The sequence below is a fragment of the Gracilinanus agilis genome, chromosome 1 (assembly GCF_016433145.1).
Source record: "Gracilinanus agilis isolate LMUSP501 chromosome 1, AgileGrace, whole genome shotgun sequence".
Classification (NCBI taxonomy): Eukaryota; Metazoa; Chordata; class Mammalia; order Didelphimorphia; family Didelphidae; genus Gracilinanus; species Gracilinanus agilis.
Genome location: NC_058130.1, coordinates 123,886,244 through 123,905,630, shown reverse-complemented (window position 1 = coordinate 123,905,630; position 19,387 = coordinate 123,886,244). Strand labels below are relative to the sequence as shown.

Genomic DNA, 19,387 nt, shown 5'->3' with positions numbered 1-19,387 from the left:
GTTTCATAATTATGTAAAGGTTCTTCTTAAAATGGTAAATCTGGAAGTAAGGTGGCTGGATTAAGAGTTGTACAATGTTTTAAAGTAATATTTTCATTATTTAGCAAGGTTATTTCATACCTTGTGATTCTCTGATCAGAAAAAGCTGTGTTCTATGTCTTAGCAGTAACGCTTCCACTTCATGTGGGCACATAATTGTTAATGGGCATCCCAATACTAGATCAACAGTTTTTGTCACTAACAGAGCTGTGGCAGCTACACCTCTAAGACATGGTGGTGCACCTGCAGCTATAGGGTCTAGTTGAGCTGAATAATAAGCAATTGGACGCTGGTATGGTCCCAAAATTTGGGTTAAAACACCGGAAGCTACTCCTCTACGCTCATGTACATATAAAGTAAATGGTTTGTTATAATCTGGGATGCCTAGAGCTGGAGCAAACAGAATAGCTTGTTTTAAATTCGATAGAGCTAATTTGTGTTCTGGCTCTAATTTAAGTGGTTCAGGGACTGAATCTTTTGTTAATGCTATAAGGGGTTTAGTAATTTCCCCATAGCAAGGGATCCATTGTCTGTAGAAACCTGTTGCTCCTAGGATTGCTCTTAAGTGTTTTTTAGTGGTAGGATCGCTCAATTTTTGAATATTTTCAATGAGCTTAGGGGATATATAGCGGGCACCAGCTGTCAAGATGAGCCCCAAATATTCTACTCTGGGGAGACACCACTGTACTTTCCCTTTTGCTATCTTATGTCCTCTTTTATGTAACTCTAAAAGAAGATGTTTACTATCTTCCTGGCATGTTTCAGCATCAGGTGAAGCCAGGAGCAAGTTATCTACATATTTAATCAATTTACTATTTTTAAATATTATATTTTCTGTATCTTGGCTCAAAATCTGTGCAAAGATAGATGAGCTCTTAGAATACCCCTGTGGGAGACGGGCCCAGGGCCACTGAGAATTATTCCAGGTAAAAGCAAATATATGTCTGGAATTCTCATGAATAGGAATTGAGAAAAAAGCTGAGCACAGGTCCACGACCATAAAGTAAGTGGCTGTGCTGGGAATAGAGGAATTAATTGTGTTTGGGTTTGAAACCACTTGGTGTCTCTTTATAACATGATTGTTTATAGCACTTAAATCTTGAACAAATCTATATTGGGGTTTTCCATCTGGGCCTAATTTCGGCTTCTTGACAGGTAAAATAGGTGTATTATATTCTGACTTGCATGGGATTATTATTCCTCGCTCAATTAGTGAATTTATCACTGGGGTAATTCCCTTAATGGCTTCTTTTGATAAGGGGTACTGAGGTACTGAGCTGGCCCTCCTTTTGTTCTAATCTGAACAGGTACAGCTGATTTAAGTAGGCCTACATCAGTAGAAGATGTAGCCCATAGAGACTCTGGGATATCATCTGGGATTTTAAAAGTGGGAGGCTCCTTTACTTACTGCTCTTCTGAAAGAAGTACAGGGAGTAAGTTTAAAGAGTCCTCTGGCAATTCCAGTGACATAGAACCATCTGTATTGCAAATTATTGTGGCTTTAAGTTTACATAATAGATCCCTTCCCAGTAAATTTGTGGGGGATCCCAGCATTAAAAGAAAGGAGTGTTCTATTGATAAAGGTCCAAGGCTTACCATACAAGGAGAAAGTTTTGGGACCTTTTGAGGTGTTCTTGATACCTTTACTACGTTTAGAGAGCCAATAGAATTACAGTTTACGTCTGGCTTGCTCACCAGTACTGATCTTGAAGCCCCAGTGTCCAGCAAACAATCATAATATGAATTACCCACTTTTAGGGTTACATGAGGTTCCTTACTATTTTGGGGGAAATGTATAGGGATAATAAGCATTAGAACATCATGGTCGGGAAAGTCAAAGGTTTCCCTTTCTGATTCCAAAGCCGTCCCTCCCCCCACGCACCTTCATAAAGATGCTTGGGCTCCATGGGCACCCCCCTGAGGGGCATTAGCACCCTGATTAGTTCGGGGGCGAGCTCCACTTGAGATATACTGTTGTGGAGTCATTTGGTATGAGCTATCATCATCCCGAGGTTTATTTTTAGCATTTTTATCATGCCTAAAATTGCTATTCCTGGAATCATCATCATTATTATTGCTATTTCTGTTTCTGTTGTTATTCCTATAGTTATCTGTTGGCTGGGTATTATTTCTGAGTAGTCTCAAGAAAGTCCTACAAGTCCCCATTGTATGGCCCTTCCTTATACAGAAATAATAGAAAGCGGGCTGATTGTTAGATTCTTGGAGAGGGGCTATAATCTCCCCTTTATTTTTTAGTTTTGCTTTTAGCATTTTGATTTCTGCTTTTAAAGTATCTATCGAGTCAGTATCATCCTCCTGTTCTTCTTCTTGGCTTCTAAAAACATAAGATGTTGCCTTCCTTAATTCTTCAAGGCTCATTCTATCCCAGTTTGGGCAATTAGTCTTAAAATAGTCTCTGACTACTTTGCAGGAATTTTCTACAAATTGTCTACATATATGTTTTAATTTCCGTTCTATGGTTAAATCAAGGTTCATATATATCCTTGCAACCTCAACCAGTCTGTCCATAAAATGGGAAGGAGTTTCATTGGCACGCTGTTTAGTTTTTTTCGAATTTGACCCACATGTCTTCTGTGTCAGCACAAGCTTTTACAGCTGTTAATAATGCTAAAGAAAGCACACGGTCAGAGACTTGACTGACGAAGATCTGCATAATTGCAGCATTTCTATGCCAATACTTTAGGACTTGGAAATTGGGGTTTGAGTCCTGAAGTCCCAGTCTTTTCTAAAACTTTAGAGGACATGGGTCCCCTCGACTTAGATTCCTAGAAAGCATCTAAGATTGGTTATTTATTTGGCTCACTTCCCTGAAAAGCTGATAGAAAATCAGATCAGAGAGAGATATTTTCCTTAAGTCCTGGCCCTGAATGGGTAATTGCAAACTGCTGAATTCACTTTAATTAGGCCTTCATTCAAAGGTCTAAGTTTATTTTCCCCAGATTTTTTTGCACATTTTACATTTCATTCACAAGTTAATTTTTTCTTTTTTTTTCTTGAATTTTATTCTTTGTATTTTGCCAATTGATTTCATATAACCCCCAGGACTCAGCCACTCATCCTTAGCAGACCTGAGGTACCCTTTTTTAGAAAAAAAGGTGTGTTTAAGATTTACCTTAGGGGGATATCTGTTAAGTTTTTTAAAATTTTATAATGTAAAAATATATGCATATTTAACTCTTTTAGGAGTAATTTCACGGGGAATTGTATAAATCTTAGAAGAAAATGTATGTTTTGTAATCTATAATGTAAAGTTTAAATTCATTTGAGAATAATTTCAGGATAAGGATCTTGCCATCTCCCCAGAATCCAGACGACGAACCTGTTTGGTGAAGACACCATGAAGATGTCTGAAAAGCCTTCACTGTACCATGAAGACCAAATTTTGAACTTTGGGGTGCAGTTGATTGAACTATGGGGAGTGGAAATTGAATTGTATATATTATTTTAATTGTACACTGTTATACCAATAGGGGACTGCCCCCAAATTGGTTTTTTGTCAATGCGACTAATTTTAACCATTTGTTCATCTATTTCTTTTATCCCCAAATTCCTGAAAATTTTAGAAGTTGTTTATTTTTACAGGTCCAGCGAAGAAAAAGGGCTAACCTTTTTTTTGCCGGACCTCACGAGGAATTATAAAACTGAAATTTGGGAGATGCCATCTAAAAGTATATATATTTTCTATGGACACGTGGAAATTATCAAACTACATTTCCCGTGGTCCAGTGGGTTCCCGTTTCCGGTTCTTTGGGCGTGGGGACGCCTACGTCTCCACGCAGAGAACAGTTTAAAATCTCCTGGGTTAGGAGGGAGTGGCCTCTTGGCCAGCAGACTCACGAAGAGACGGGAGACAATAATGGCTAGGGCGGCAGTTTTGAATTCTTACAAGCGCTTGGTCTAATGATTTTATCTATCAGCATGGCTTTAATTAAAATGCTAATTTATATTATTATATCAGCCTTTATTATTTTTTATCCTTATACTATTCATGTCCTTTGCCCATCTATCATTTGGGGAATCATGGTTAGTTTTTTAGAGGTAAAATGTACTGTCATGAATTGTCACTGTGGCAAATACATATCCCCTTAAGCAATCATTTAACTGCTGATAGTCTAAAAATATTATAGAAACGCCTACTTTTGTAAAAATAATATTAACAAAAAATTCTTCCAAGTCATGAATTTGAAAGGGTCCCAAACTATATGAAATGAAAAAAAAATAGTTTTAAATGCTTTCTGACATTCTAATTTGTCTTAGTACATGTTTTGGGTGAATGATATCAGTATATTAAATTTTATAATACTAGTATTCTAATCTTGGCTTCAGGTTGTTTGAATTAAACATTATAATTTATATGCCTGTATTTTCAAAAAAATTTTATGTCAGTTTTTTCTTCATTACTTTTCCTTTCTAGTTTTTTGGTTGTTTTAATTTAAATCTTTTATGTCATCTGTACACGTCTTTAAAATCCTTATGGACATACTAATGAAGAATACTATGAGACCTTTAGGGATATTCTGATGACTGTCCTAAATAAAAACAACTTTTGTGTAAGTTGTCACTATATGTTAATAATGTAATTAATATTGGTTATACTGACTGGTTCATCATATGTATAAATGCATAGGTTGTCAAAAGTACTATCTAAAATTAGCTCATTTTGAATTATCTTTTTGTTAATCGATTAATGTCCATTAATAAGCATGTATTTGGAGCTTACTAGGTATTTTTTAAGCACTGTACTAAGTGCTAGGTTAATAAAGGAAAGGCAAAATATAGTACTTGAACTTAAAGAGCTTACATTTTATTTTGGAGAGAGGGGCAGAGTCAAGATGATGGTTTAGTAGCAGTAAAAACTGGAATTACTCTTGATATTTCTCCCAAATCAGTTTTAAAATGGTGCCTGAAAATGACTAGAGTCACAATACCAACATAAAGACAGAGTGAAGGGGCTCTCCTGCATAAAACAACTTGAAAAGGAAGGTAGAGACAGTTGATTTTTGCAGAACTGGAAGTAAAAGTACAACACAAAGGAGTGGGATCTGACCATATCCCACCAGTTCTAAGCCTGAGCATAGGCCAACTTTGGAACTCTGGTCCTTGTCTAAGCCAAGGCAGAACACTCTACCGAACCCTTGAAGTTCTAAGCCTTGATTTTGGCCTTGATTTTAAGCAGTATGACCCCTAATTCTGTAGTCCTTGGCTTTTTCAAACCTGGGGTGAAGCCCCTAGCCCCAGGATGGAATAACTCATAGTGTTGAGTGCTATTAGTCATTAGAGGTGACAGAATCAGGAGCTTTCAGAACTCCCAGTCCATAGACAAAAAGAAGACTGGGAAAATGAGTAAACAGTAAAAGAAACACCAAAGCATTGAAAATTTCTATGGAGACAAAGAGCAAAGAAAGGATTTATTTGGGGACAGTGAGAACAAAGCAACCTGCAAATGCAAATGCAAACCTTCTAAAGGAAAATTAGAATTGGTCTCAGGTGCTAGAAATTCAAAAATCAAATAAGAGAGGTGGAAGAAAAATGGGTAAAAGAAACGAAAGTATTACAAAAAGAAAATAATAGCGTAAAAAGCCAAATTGGTCAAGTGGATAAAAAGGCCCAAAAATCCAATGAAGAAAAAAGAGTTCCTTGAAAAACATTTGATCAACTGAAAAAAGAGACAAAAAATTCCATTAAGAAAAGAATTACACAAAAAGTAGATTGGACCAAATGGAAAAGGAGAATCAAAAGTTCGTGAAAGAAAATCATTCTTTAATTTGGGAGAGGACATGTGAACAACTATGTATAAGGATAAGGTAATCTCAGTCAGAAGACATTAACAGTGCAAAAAGTGGGGAGTATTGGGCCGTATGAATGCCTTCTGCAGAGTCTTGAAGGAAGTTAGGCAGAAGCAAAGAGTTTGAGCTTTCTAGGCATGTGGGGATAAACAGTTTAAAGTCAGGTGAAATGGAATATCTTGTAGGAAGAATAGCAAGAAGGCCAGTTTACTTGCATCAAAGAGCATTTGGAGGGGGAAGTAAAGTAAGAAGACTGGAAATACAGGCAGGGATAGCTTGTTTGGGGCTTTGAAAAAGAAATGGATTGTCCTATATTTGATCTTGTAAATCATAGGTTGTCATTGGAGTTTACTAAATATAGGAAAGTTTTATTGCCAGGCCAATACTTGGGCAATTTCACATCAGTAGTATAGTGGGAAAAGGTTTATAGTAGAGAGAAATTTAAGTCTAGGCATGAGGTAATGAAGACCTAAGATAGCTCCCTGTATACATGAAGAGATGGGAACATACATAAGAGATATTTCAAAGGTAGAGATGACGAGTCTTGGTGATAAATTGGCTATGTACTGTGAGGATGAGTGAAGAGCCTGAGTTATGAGAAGAATGATGGGTACCCTTTGGCAGTTTATAGCAAATTTGGAAAAGGGAGAGTGTTTGGATAATTAATACATTTTTAGATGTACCACTTCAAGATTTCATAAAGTTCAACACTGGACATCCTGTTTGTGGTCAGGAGGAATCAAAAAGAGGTTATGTTTGTTATATTAAGAGATCATTTGTAACTTTGGAGACAGCAGTTAAATGCTGAGATTGGAATCCTGACTATTAAAGGATTAGAAGAAAGTGAAAAGAAAAGAAATGGAGACAACTGGAGTTGTCTTTCTAAAGGAATCTAATTGTGAAAGACAGTAGGACAAAGACTGATTGTCAGTAGGCACATCTCTGGATTTACTGAGGGTGTTTTAGATATAAAGGGGGCATGAACATATTTTTATGTAGCAGCAGGGAATCAACTAGAATTCATTGGAGAGATTGAAAATTTCTCTTCTAAAGTTCTTACTTGAATACCCTCAAACTTTTACTCTTTTATGTTCAAGTATAAAAGTTTTAGTGATTTAGAAATAACCAAATTTAGCTTTTTTGAATTGTGGAAAATATTAACATATACTTTATAACTTTTCAGACCTTTATTTATAGGGGGGAAAGGATGCTGTTTTCCGACAAGACTTTCATTTTACCACTTCAGCATTAAAGACACAGTTTAATCTTGGGCAGTTTTAAATCTTGTTACTAAAAGATGCTGTAGCACTAAGATATAGCTTTAGGTTATTGTTAGGAGCACCTAGATCATTTTGTCTTCTTATATGCCAATCTCCCAACATATTGTGAGTACTAGAAACATAGGTCGAAGGGTGAAACTTAAGCTTGTTTTTGGTAGGGATATTAATGCTATATGGTCATAAATTTTTTTCATTAATTTTTAACCACCGGAACATTTTATATTTCAAATTTAGTAAGAATTTGCATGGATATACTATTATCTTTGTCTGGTCTGCAGATAGATAAAAAGAGCATAGATAAAATAATAAGCTTCTGACAGGTAACAGTATTTTTGTGGTGTTGTGCTTGTAAAGTATGACTAAGACTATCTCTTCCTTTTAATAAACATTCATATTGATGTACTTTGTTTATACTACACAGTATCTAGTCTACTTTTTCTCTGTATTTTAAGAGGGCAAAACACACACACACACACACAGAGAGAGAGAGAGAGAGAGAGAGAGAGAGAGAGAGAGAGAGAGAGAGAGAGAAAGAAAGTCTGCCTTGAAAATGAAAGCAATAGTATTATGGGTTTATTGTATATTTTTCTAAAAATTTTTAATACAAGAGATGCAAACCCTTTGGTATCTTGTTAAGTGCAGTATATCATTCATACTATTAATTCTAATGAAGTTTATTTCAGTGTAATGAATATGAAGTATGGACTATGATTTATTTTTAAAGTGTGAGAATTCCTTATTTGTATTTATTACATTTGAAAATGAATTATGCTGGGCTACTTTGAATTAATTTGATTCCTTTTTTCATGAAAATTTTAAAGGCTTATTGGTCTTTAATTTTAGTTTATTTTGTTAATTGTTTGGAGTTCATATAGAAATTTTTATTTCTAAAATAGCAAAGTAAGGTATTGTAATAGAGTTACAAATGGCTCAATGAACAAACGAATAATACAGTTAAATTAAAATTGTTTTTTGGAGGAATGCTTTAAATGAGGGATCCTTTGATTGAGTGTATCCCAATCCTTCCAGCTTCTTCTTTATTATTTTTACTATATTTAACAGGCTATCTTATGTAAGAGCATAAGATGTAAGAGTCTTTTACATATGACTCATCTTAAATATTTTTGTGGATCTCACTCAAAATAATTTTCAGGTCAGGCCATCAATTTGTACTAGAAATGAACATATGCCCTATGAATACTGCTTGATTTGGAGTCAGTGGTATTGTGTTTGAATCTCATTTCAGAGACTTTCTACTTTTGTGATATTGGACAAGTTTCTTAAATTGTGGGGGCCTCAGTTTACTTGTCTGTAAAATAATGGGATCTGAAAATGCTCTACTTCTTCCATTTATTTATTTATTTATTTGTTTTGTTTGTTTGTTTGTTTGTTTAAGGCCCCTTACCTTCCATCTTGGAGTCAATACTGTGTATTGGCTCCAAGACAGAAGAGTGGTAAGGGTAGGACATGGGGGTCACATGACTTGCCCAGGGTCACACAGCTGGGAGGTGCCTGAGGCCAGATTTGAACCTAGGACCTCTGGTCTCTAGGCCTGGCTCTCAATACACTGAGCTGCCCAGCTGCCCCCTCTATTTCTTATAATACCACTTACTTATAGCTTTCTGATCCTCTGGTTTCAAAGCCTTGCATTGTCCTCTGTTAATCCACTTAGTCTGTAGCCAAATCTTTTAATTTCTACCTCCACAACATCTCTTGAAGCTCTTTCCTCATGACTCATGCAATCAGCATGCTATATGCAAAGCAGTCTCTGAATGTGTTATGTTTGAACTGGAATTTGAAAAATAAAACCAATCCATCCAAACCACACCAAACCTGAAGTTCAGCTTCTTAACTGTAATTGAATCAGTTGTTTTTGTTTCTTTTTTCTTATTTAGGATTCTTCCCAAGCAGCTCTCAAGGGTGTGATGCATTTCTTCGTCACAAGATGACACTGATATCTCCTTCAGTGTTGAAGAAATATGGCATTCCCTTTGACAAGGTATACTGAAAATCATTAAAAAATTCTGCCATTAAAAAAAAATTCCGCCATTATCATTTCTATTTAACTTAAATTTAAAGTAAATAAAATAAAAAAATTTTACTTCAGATTTAAATTACAAGTTTTAATTGCCATCCAAGAACATGAATTTCTAAGCGGTTTATATGTGTTTGATAATAATTCAGTTATTGTTCAAGTGCTAATCAATGATCTTTAAAATATTTAATTTAATGTAGATTTCATAGTGCTCTATTAGTACTGAATAAAATCAAATTTGAATAAAACAGTAAAAATTAACCCTTTTACTTTTTACATGAGCCAAGATATTTGCGTTCATACTATCTCAAAGGGACAATTAAATGTATCAATTATTAACTTTTATCAGTGACTCTATGACTGGAATTTTACATTTTGGAATTAATAGACATTTAAAGATAATAGTTCATTTCTATATTTTTCTTTTTTTTAAACCCTTACTTTCTGTTTTAGAATCAACATTAAGTTTCAGTTCCAAGGTAGAAGAAAGGTAAGGGCTGGGGAATGGGGCTTGTGACTTGCCCAGGATCACACAGCTAAGAAGTGTTTGAAAACAGATTTGAACCCAGGACTTAACAGTTTCCATGGCTGGCTCTCTCTCCACTTGAGTCACAATATTCCTTATAACATCGGCTTTTATTGTGGTTAAAGTTATGGGATGGTTCACTAGGATGTTATTTTTTCAGTGTCTATCTAGATTAATTTCTTCAAAATTAAATGCATATTAGGCTCTTCTTTGTAACTAACTTAAGAGGTGTTACATCCATAATTTTTTTTAAGTGAAGAACCTGAAATGATAAAAGTTTTGACCAGATAAATCAAATCTCTTTATGTTTGAGAAAGATTAAGTACTCAACAATTTGTAAAAATCACTAAAAATATCTTTCTCTTTCCCTTATTTTTTACTTGATGTTTCTTTCCATAATCCTTTGTTGTTTTTTTTTTTTCTGTCTTAGAAGCTTCTAACTTGTGGCTAAGTCAGCATATCTTTTTAATTCCAAGCAGTAAAAGTACTCTTTTTGTTATTTTTCAAAACAGAATTTTTTCTTGATGTTTCAAATCATTCAGTATCTTCCTGTACTTGTTCATAGTTTGTGCGTTTATTCAGAAACTTACAGTTTTGGTAATTCATGTAAGGTCTACTTTTTTCTATTTTTTCATAATTTCCTGAATAGTTCTTGATACAGAACTTGATACAGATACTTTGCTCGCAAATTTTCTCCCATATAGCATAAAATTCAACCACTCCAAGTGCTTATATTTGTTAAGAAAATCTATAAGACAAAAATAATGAGAAGAGCAGAATATATTCCCACTGGAACGAGAACTGTCCAATGTGGTTTGTCTACACTTTCTTGAATCCTATCATGCAGCATTCTAAGAATACTGGGCTCTTTTTTCCTCTTAAATCATTATTCATAGATATTCTTCTCTTTCTGTTGGCGTGATACTAAGATTTTGGCCATCAGGAGTAGCCTGAATATTAAAGACATTTGTGATATTAAATGATTCTACTATTAGGATACTGGGAAGGTATTCCCTTGATTGCCTGGGGACTTCTTGAATGCCAAAGGCAGCTGGAAACCATCAGGAATCATTTTGTGGACCAGAGAGAAAAGTTCAGAGTAGGTGAGCTGGCCATTCTATATGTAGGCTTTGTTATATTTTAAGTCCTGCTGTTTTTTGTTTCTGCTATGGGAAGTTCTTACTTTAGCTTTTAAGGTCACAGAAATGTTAGGTTGCAACTTTCTAAAATGAAACCCTTTCAAGGTTTTGTGGGTTCAGTGGAAGCAACATTTTATTTCACTTTTTTTAAGGGTAAGGTAGGAGAGATCTTTATTTGTGATATTATGAAATGAATAAAGTTCCCTGAACGGAATATGCCTTCATTGGTCTCGAAAGTTGCTCGGGGCCTTGATAGGTTGAGAGATTTGCCCATGGTGACAGAATTTATATACATACTTAATCCCCAGATCTTCACTTTTAAGATCAGACTGGCTAGAATCAGAGAACCTGATTCTCGCTTTGATACAATTTGTATAACTTTGGGATTAACTTCTCTGGACCTCAGTCTCCTTTTCTATAAGATGAATAGTTAGAGCTAGAATTCCCTTGGAGATCCCTTTCATATCTAGATCTATTATTCTATGATCTTTTTTTTCCCCCTTTAGGAAGTAATATAGAAATTGTAAAACAGGATGATGTCTGTGTAGGGATGGGACTACTCATTGCTATTTGCTTAAGATGAAACTTGGGCCTTTTCCTTACTGTCAAGTACCTTAATATTGGGCTTTGGGAATTAAAGCCACCTTCTAAAGAGAAGTAGTATTGATCAATGGCTCATTATGATGCCTAGAGTCTGTAGGACTTCAGTGGTACTGTTTCATGTGTTTCCAGATCTTCAGTGGATATTACTTCTTGCTAGGGTATTAATCAGTAAAGTTCAGAATTTCTCTGTGCTATAAGAGAGTCTCAGAGCTAGAAGACACTCCAGAGGTCATCAAGTCTGACATCCATTTGTAGGCATTGTGTCTAGAACCCCCAGGCACATCTTTTATTTTCTTATTAAAAACGGTTTGGGGTTTCTCATTAGATGGAAGACTTAGGGTAGGTTAGCAGGGGGGGAACCATGGGCCTGGATGACATGAATTAGGATTGTTATTATCTTTTGTTTTCTTGATGAGCCCTCTCTATGACTGACATTTCTACTCATAAAAATATCATCCTTGGGTGTGCTGAGACTCCTCATTAGTGAAAAATATAGATTTAGGGCCCCTGAGAGTAAGGTGGAAGTAAGGTACTCCATAAATAATCTCATCCATTATAAAATCTCAAAATGTAGCTATAATTCATAGTTCTTAATTGCTATAGTCCATAAACAAAACCATGTTCTCTGAAGTCATCTGACTTACTAGGTGACTTTTATGAAAATTTCTTACCTTTGTTTTTCTTTGTGACTTAATTTGTTATTTTTCTTTTTTCTTTTAATTTTGAATATTTCCCCATAGTTATATATTTCATGTTCTTTCCCTCTCCCCCAAATCCTACTAACCCCCCTTAGCTGACACACAATTTCACTGGGTTTTTACATGTATCATTGATCAAGACCTAATTCCATATTATTGATAGTTGGACTAGAGTTATCTTTTAGTGTCTATATCCCAATAATATCCCCATCAGCCCATGTGTTCAATCAGTTGTTTTTCTTTTGTGTTTCTCCTCCCACATTTCTTCCTCTGAATGTGGCTAGTTTTCTTTCTCATAAGATTCTCATCCTTGCTCTGGATCCTTGCATTGCTGCTAGTAGAGAAGTTCATTATGTTCAATTGTACCACAGTGTATCTAGTCTCTGTACAATGTTCTCCTGGATCTGCTCCTTTCACTCTGCATCAATTCCTGGAGGTCATTCCAGTTCAAATGGAATTCCTCCAGTTTATTATTCCTTTGAGCACAATAGTATTCCATCATCAACAGATACTATAATTTGTTCAGCCATTCCCCAATTGAAGGCGATTCTCTCATTTTCCAATTTTTTACCACCACAGAGAGCGCGCCTATAAATATTTTTGTACAAGTCTTTTTCCTTATTATCTCTTCGGGGTATAATCCAAGCAGTGTTATGGCTGGATCAAAAGGCAGATAGTCTTTTAAAACCCCTTGACCATAGTTCCAAATTGCCATCCAGAATGGTTGGATCAGTTCACAACTCTACCAGCAATGCATTAATGGTTTGTGACATAATTTGCATAAAATTTAAAAATACAGAAAACTTGTCTGCATTTAGATTATGCTAACTGAGATAAATTACGTGCATGCTCAAACACATAAGGATATATTACTTTATGGAAATGTAATTTTTGCTTTTAGTTTTATAGTATGAATGACTATTCTTTTTGTTCCTGTAGTTTATCATAAATGTGTCAGCGAAGAGGCAAAGTAAGTCAATCTTTTATTCTGGCAACATAGTTTGATATGGTATTTCATGCTTCTACAAACTCTAGAAGGAATACTATTTTGAACCAAATTCTTTGGTACTGATGACACTTTTAAATACCTGCAGGGGAGATTTTTTTTTTTCTTTTTCTTGTAGAGTAATGGAGAATATTATTTTGCTGAATAATGAAGGTGCTTTTCTTGTCCTTATTTCATGAGAAGTTCTAAAAACAGTTAAGAATAAATTTTGTACTGTCATCCAATATAAGGAGGAGGTAGCCTGTTCCCTAATTATAGCTGTAATTAATGTAACTAGTGAGAATGTGACTATAGAGACAATCAGACTTCTCTTTCTCAGCTTGGGGAGATGGAACTGGAAATGTGCTTCACAGTGATAAACGAGCCCACACTTACTAGGCAACAGTGAGTTGTTACTATTACTGCAATAAAATCCCTGTGCTCTTTTAATTTATCAATACTGAAGGGGTGTGGCAATGAGGTAACTTGGGAACTGCTGGTTCTGAGATCACATTTACTTTTACTACGTTATTTTAATGCCATTCATTTCAGGATCATATTCAATATACCTGTAGTTATGTGTATATACTGTGTTTATATTTTATACACATGCACATCATGCTTTTTTTTTTTTAAAACTAAAGAATCATGCAAGGTTATATATTTTATTTTCTTGCTTTCAAATAATTCTCAATTTGTTTAAATCAATTTTAAAAATGTAGATGAAGTATAAAGAAGAATTTTTTGACACTTTAAAAGATAGTAGACATTTTATTGAACTGTAGTAGTTCAAAGACAAGTTTGTACTTCATTTCCTCCTTTGTTCCCAAATAAAATGGATGTTTATTGTTCTCCTATTTTAAGTTATTTGCTAGTCTGAAAATTGCCTTTCTTCTCTTATTTTAGTCAGATTAACAAGAAATCATCCCATCACAAGTTATATCTTAATTCGGAAAAGTTATATCTTCTTTTAGGAAAGATTTCTTAAGGTTCATAATATTTTGACCTGGAAAGGTCCTAGTTTGGAAAGATTACCTGGTTTAGCCTTCTTATTTATGGGTGAGAAAATAGGCTAGAGAGTGAATTATTATAGTTCAAAATGATGTGTGGCAAACAGTGCTGGTTTGGGATGCAGGTTCTCTGAATCCAAAGATAGAAATGATTTTCACTTTTTTTTTATTGCACTATGGGACCAGATAGGAAGTATTATTATGTTAAATCGTATGAGACCATGTGTTTTATATGAAATTTTCTGCTTCCCTTTAGAAGTACCGTGTTTATCATCCAGTTAACCATGAAAGATTCTTAACTAAGTCATATAATAAGTGATTAATGAACATAGGCATTTTGAATTCTCAAAAATCAAGTCTCATTAGCCTGATTACTGTACTCTTGAAAAATTTTATGATAGGCTCATGATATTATGCTATAGTGAATAATCTCATTAGACATTGAGCATTGGTTAAACTTTATAGATATGTTTAACTTTATTTAGGGACCCTGTGAGAGAAAACTCCTTTGTAACTTATTCATATCATATTCCATCATCTTAATATAATTATTAAAACTGATTAATGAAAGTCATTGAATCTTGTGCTGGCTACTCATAAGAGATATGGTTGCTTTTACATTATTATAAAGGATTATCAGTGTATGTTAAGACCGTTCATCCATATACCTGCCAAATTGGTTCTGGTTGGTTAATTAAAGTGTCCATATAACTTGGAACTGACCACTTCTATGGTAGTTCAGTATAATAGAATCTAAAACCTTGAACACACTATGGATTTTTAATCAGTTTGGCCATTTTCTTTCTCACAGATACTAGGGGGAAAATAAAAACAAAATTAGATATGAATAGAGGGGCATTTCTTTTATAGTGGTCAATTATACCTAAACTGGAATGAAAAATGTACCATTTACACTGTTTTCAGAAATTTCACAAATAATATTCTATTCATCCTCACTTTGAATTAAACTCATATATATAGTTTCCAGTAACCTATGGAGAGATTGCAGGGCATTCATGAACTTGGATGGGAAATAAAATTATATTTTAATTTTCACCGATATATAACTGAAACTTAGTATTTCATTTATTTAAAAACAACATTCTGAGAAAGTATCCGTAGACTTGTTAAGATTACCAAAGGAGCCCATAACACAACACTTTTTTTTTAAGTAGGCAAAATGTCTATTTGATTGGCTATTATATTAAGCCTTTCACTGGTTTCCTGATATTATAATGAATACTTAGCTTTTGTATTACTCTGAATGGGAATGACATTGAGATGTGAGGGCAATGTTAACAAATATAATTTATAATGTTAGCAATTCATTTCTTAACTAGTGGGAGGAAATGGGCTAAATGCAGCTCTCCTCTGTAGAAGAGCTTTTAATTATTAGGTTAATCTCAAGGAATAAAAGAAAAATTCATAACACAGCTTTAGCTAACTAAATTTTCCATACTTAAATTTTTGAGAATTTTTTTTGTTCTCATCATTTTCTATATATGTAGAAGGACACTAGTGAACAAACTTTATTTTTAAAACAAAAAAACAAAACAAAACAAAAAACTACTGATTGATATTTGTTTTTAGGTAGAGTCCTTAATTGTATGGATCATTTTGCATTATTTCTTCAAATAAATCCAATTTGTTACAAAAATGAAATTGTTTACATCTAAAAGGTGAAATAATCTGTTAGTAAGAACTGTGATCAAATTAGCAATGGAGAGAAATACATAATTATTTAGGTAATAATCTTATGGGCCTTGGAGAATATATATATATATATATATATATATATATATATATATACACATAATCAAACATGCATATACGCATATTATCTTGCACATATATTATGACCACACACATATCTACCCAAGTTGACTTTTAGTTTAGGTAAAATTCAGTATATAGTTCATTTGGTAAGTCACATAGAGTCTGGAATGTTGGATTTAGAGTTAGGAAAAGCAGAAATTCAAATCCTGACTCAGAGAGTTACTAGCTATATGATCTTGCATAACTCCACTTAAATTTTTTCAGCCTGTTTCCTTATCTGCAAAATGGCAATAATAGCAACACTTTTAATTAAACAATGTTATGCAGATGAAATAACATATGTAAAGAATTTCGTAATTCTTAAAAGTGCTATTTCAATATTAGCTACTATTGTTATAGACACAGCTAGGTGGCACAATGGATAGAATGTTGGGCATGGAACAGGAAGACCTGAGTTCAAGTTTGGCTTCATATATTTATTGGCTGCGTGACCTTGGGAAAGTCATTTATTCCTGTTTGCCTCAGTTTCCTTATCAGTAAAGTAAGCTGGAGAATGAAATGATAACTCTAATATCTTTGCAAAGTAAACTCTACAAAAAAGAATTAACAAAGAGTTGGACATGATTGAAACCAACTGAACAACAGCTCCTGCTATTACTAATAATTGCATTATTAGTGATAGTAGCTAGTATTTTTTATTATTTAAATAATTTATAATAAAAAATTAATTTTATTGATTACCAAAAATAAATGGATTTGTGGATAGTAAAGCCAAGATTATGTAAGTAGTATAAAGAAATTAAAAAGGAATTTTTCAAAATTTTCAACATAATAGACTGAATTGTAGATTCTTTGACCAAAAAATGATTTCAATTGATTAGGTATGAAATGGAATTTTAAGGAAATAAATAGCACATCAGAGTTGTAATAGTTCTATTAGGAAATTTTTCTGTATTTAAAATATTGTATATTAATACTTTCTTCTTCGAGAAACTTTTAAAATTGGATGAATTATCTTATGATGCAGGTTACTCAAGAGGCTGGAGAATTTATGATCACTTTTCCATATGGATACCATGCTGGTTTCAATCATGGATTCAACTGTGCAGAATCTACAAACTTTGCTACAGTTAGATGGATTGATTATGGAAAAGTTGCTAAGTTGGTGAGTTATGCTACAAAAAGCAAGTATAAATTATATATCATTTCTAGTTGTTGTGGTAGCAAATTTAACCTGTAAAAGTTTTTTAAACTTTATATGTATTTTTAGATTTTCACTGTAATTTATTTCAGATTTTTTTAATTTGTTTCTTGCTAACTATAGTTTTTTAAAAATATTTTCCTATCGTCATCTATGTAGGATTTGTATATTACTCTGAGAAATAATTTTATGAAATTAATACTTTAGCTTATTCTATCTTTATGCTATATTTCTTGTTAAAGAATTTGTATGAAACCACGTGGTTTCCCTGTCCTACAAATTTCTTTACTTTTTGTAAAATTCTATTGTTTAGACAAAGTTTTGATAAAGTGGGATTTGTCTTGTAAAAATGGAGTAGAATGGAAAAAAGAAGGCTTATTTAGTGACCAGGTTATAGAGTGTATCCAAAATTAAGGGAAAATACTGAAGAGAGAGATGAGTGAAGACTTAAAATGGATTGATTACTCTCATTAGTATTATTTTCTCATCATTCAAAAATTGGAATATCTTTTTCAGAACAAAACTCATTTTTATTTATTTGGTATATTAAATGTTATCTCTTGCCCAGTACTTTGTATTCTGTTCACACACTCTGCATTTTTGTTTGCAAGTGGCAATTTCTACTAAATTTAATTATTTCTCCCCTGTGGCTTTAAATTGAGGGTGACTTCAAAATGATGTTTACTTCTAATAAGTTTGATTACTTTTCCCTGTGATTGCCCCCCCCTCCCCCTTTCTTTTTTTTGGTTAGAGGTGCATTTCCTGGCAGTGAGCAGCTTCTAAATTATCTGTAGTCCATGTAAGATCAACTATGTAGAGTTTGCAAAAGACAAACAGAAAGACTCCCATTAATAAATAATAAATAAAAAAAGCACAATAAATAGTGTGTTTGTGGTTTCCACTTGTCAAACATGATAATATAATTCTTATATATTAATAAGAGTTTTCTGATGAAACTATTGTGAGAATTGCTAATATTATAGTTTTCAAAAATATGTTTTATTTACATTCATAATTGCATAATGAGATATTAAATTTTATTAAAACAAAACAATGAAACAGTACATGTTATTAGAACAAGAGGCTTCTTTATTCTTGGGATTTTTCTGTTTTTACTAATTGACTTTTGTAGATTATTTAAAAGAAAAGACTGGAGCACCAAGGAGGCTGAGGGGATTGAGAGCTAGGCCTAGAGACTAGAGTTTATGGGTTCAAATCTATCCTGAAACACTTTCTAGCTATGTGATTCTGGCCAAATCACTTGACCTCAGTTGTCTAGCTCTTACAATCCTTTTTTCCTTAAAACCAATATTTAGTATTTATTCTAAGACAAAAGATTAGAGTTTTTTTTTTTTTTAAAGCAGTGATTATTTTAGATTTTCTTTTAGGGACTAAAAGTTTATGTAATTACTTTAGATAATATGTACTAAAAATCCTGAATAAAGTTATTTGGATAATCCTTATGCTTTCAAAGTAATTTACTAAGGATTTTGTTTCAATACTGTACTTGCATCTGCAGTAAAATAATGGAATAAAATCCTTATTGATATTGTGTTCTATTTTACATTTATTTATTGTTGACAGTTTGTATTGTTTATAGAAGAATGATTTCAAAATAATCTCAACTGCTAAATTCTTACATAGTTTTCATTATTCATAATGCATGATACTTTTCTCAGATTTGTATCTGGCTCTCCTTAGATTAGGTCTTTTATCTTTATAGATATACCTGAGTTATTAGACTGATGAAGTAAAACAGTTGTTTTAATAAGAATATTTGGTTTTATTTTGAATCCTGTTATTTTACTAAAGCTAGTAAATTCATTTATTTCTTGTTGTATTTAGAGTTTTCTTGGTAAAAGACTGAATTTGTTTTTGGTGGTGTTTATGCCTTTGATTTCTTTCCTGTATCTTCTTTTTTTTTAAATTACATTTCATAAACTGTATGGGGGATGTGGGTCATTCTGGGGGAAGTGGGTCATTCTTATTCACATTTTTTTCTGTTGATATCAGTGTTTCTTTATTACAAATACTCCTAACTTTAAATTATAATATTTATACTATTATAATAACTCTTCTTTGCCTTTGCTTTTTTGGATTTCTTTGTTGTAAAAATTAATAAGAAATGATAGAGAAATCTTAATCAACTTCAATATAAAACTTCACAAAACATTTTGAAGTCAGTCTACTACCTTACAATTATAAAATAATTTATAGAAATGAAAGTTGATTTAAATAATTGAGTATGTAGTTATTACTTGTGGTTGCACTGTATCTATGTAATTATA

At 33.2% G+C, this 19,387-nt stretch overlaps 1 protein-coding gene across 1 annotated transcript in view; it reads left to right on the top strand.

Moving 5' to 3' along the window:
* Positions 1–19,387, top strand: part of KDM4C (lysine demethylase 4C) — a 352,306-nt gene that overhangs the window by 84,992 nt on the left and 247,927 nt on the right. Inside the window, exons 7-8 of the mRNA XM_044677228.1 lie at positions 9,022–9,125; positions 16,926–17,082. Of these exons, the coding sequence (XP_044533163.1) occupies positions 9,022–9,125; positions 16,926–17,082 (261 nt within the window). The remainder of the gene's footprint in view (positions 1–9,021; positions 9,126–16,925; positions 17,083–19,387) is intronic.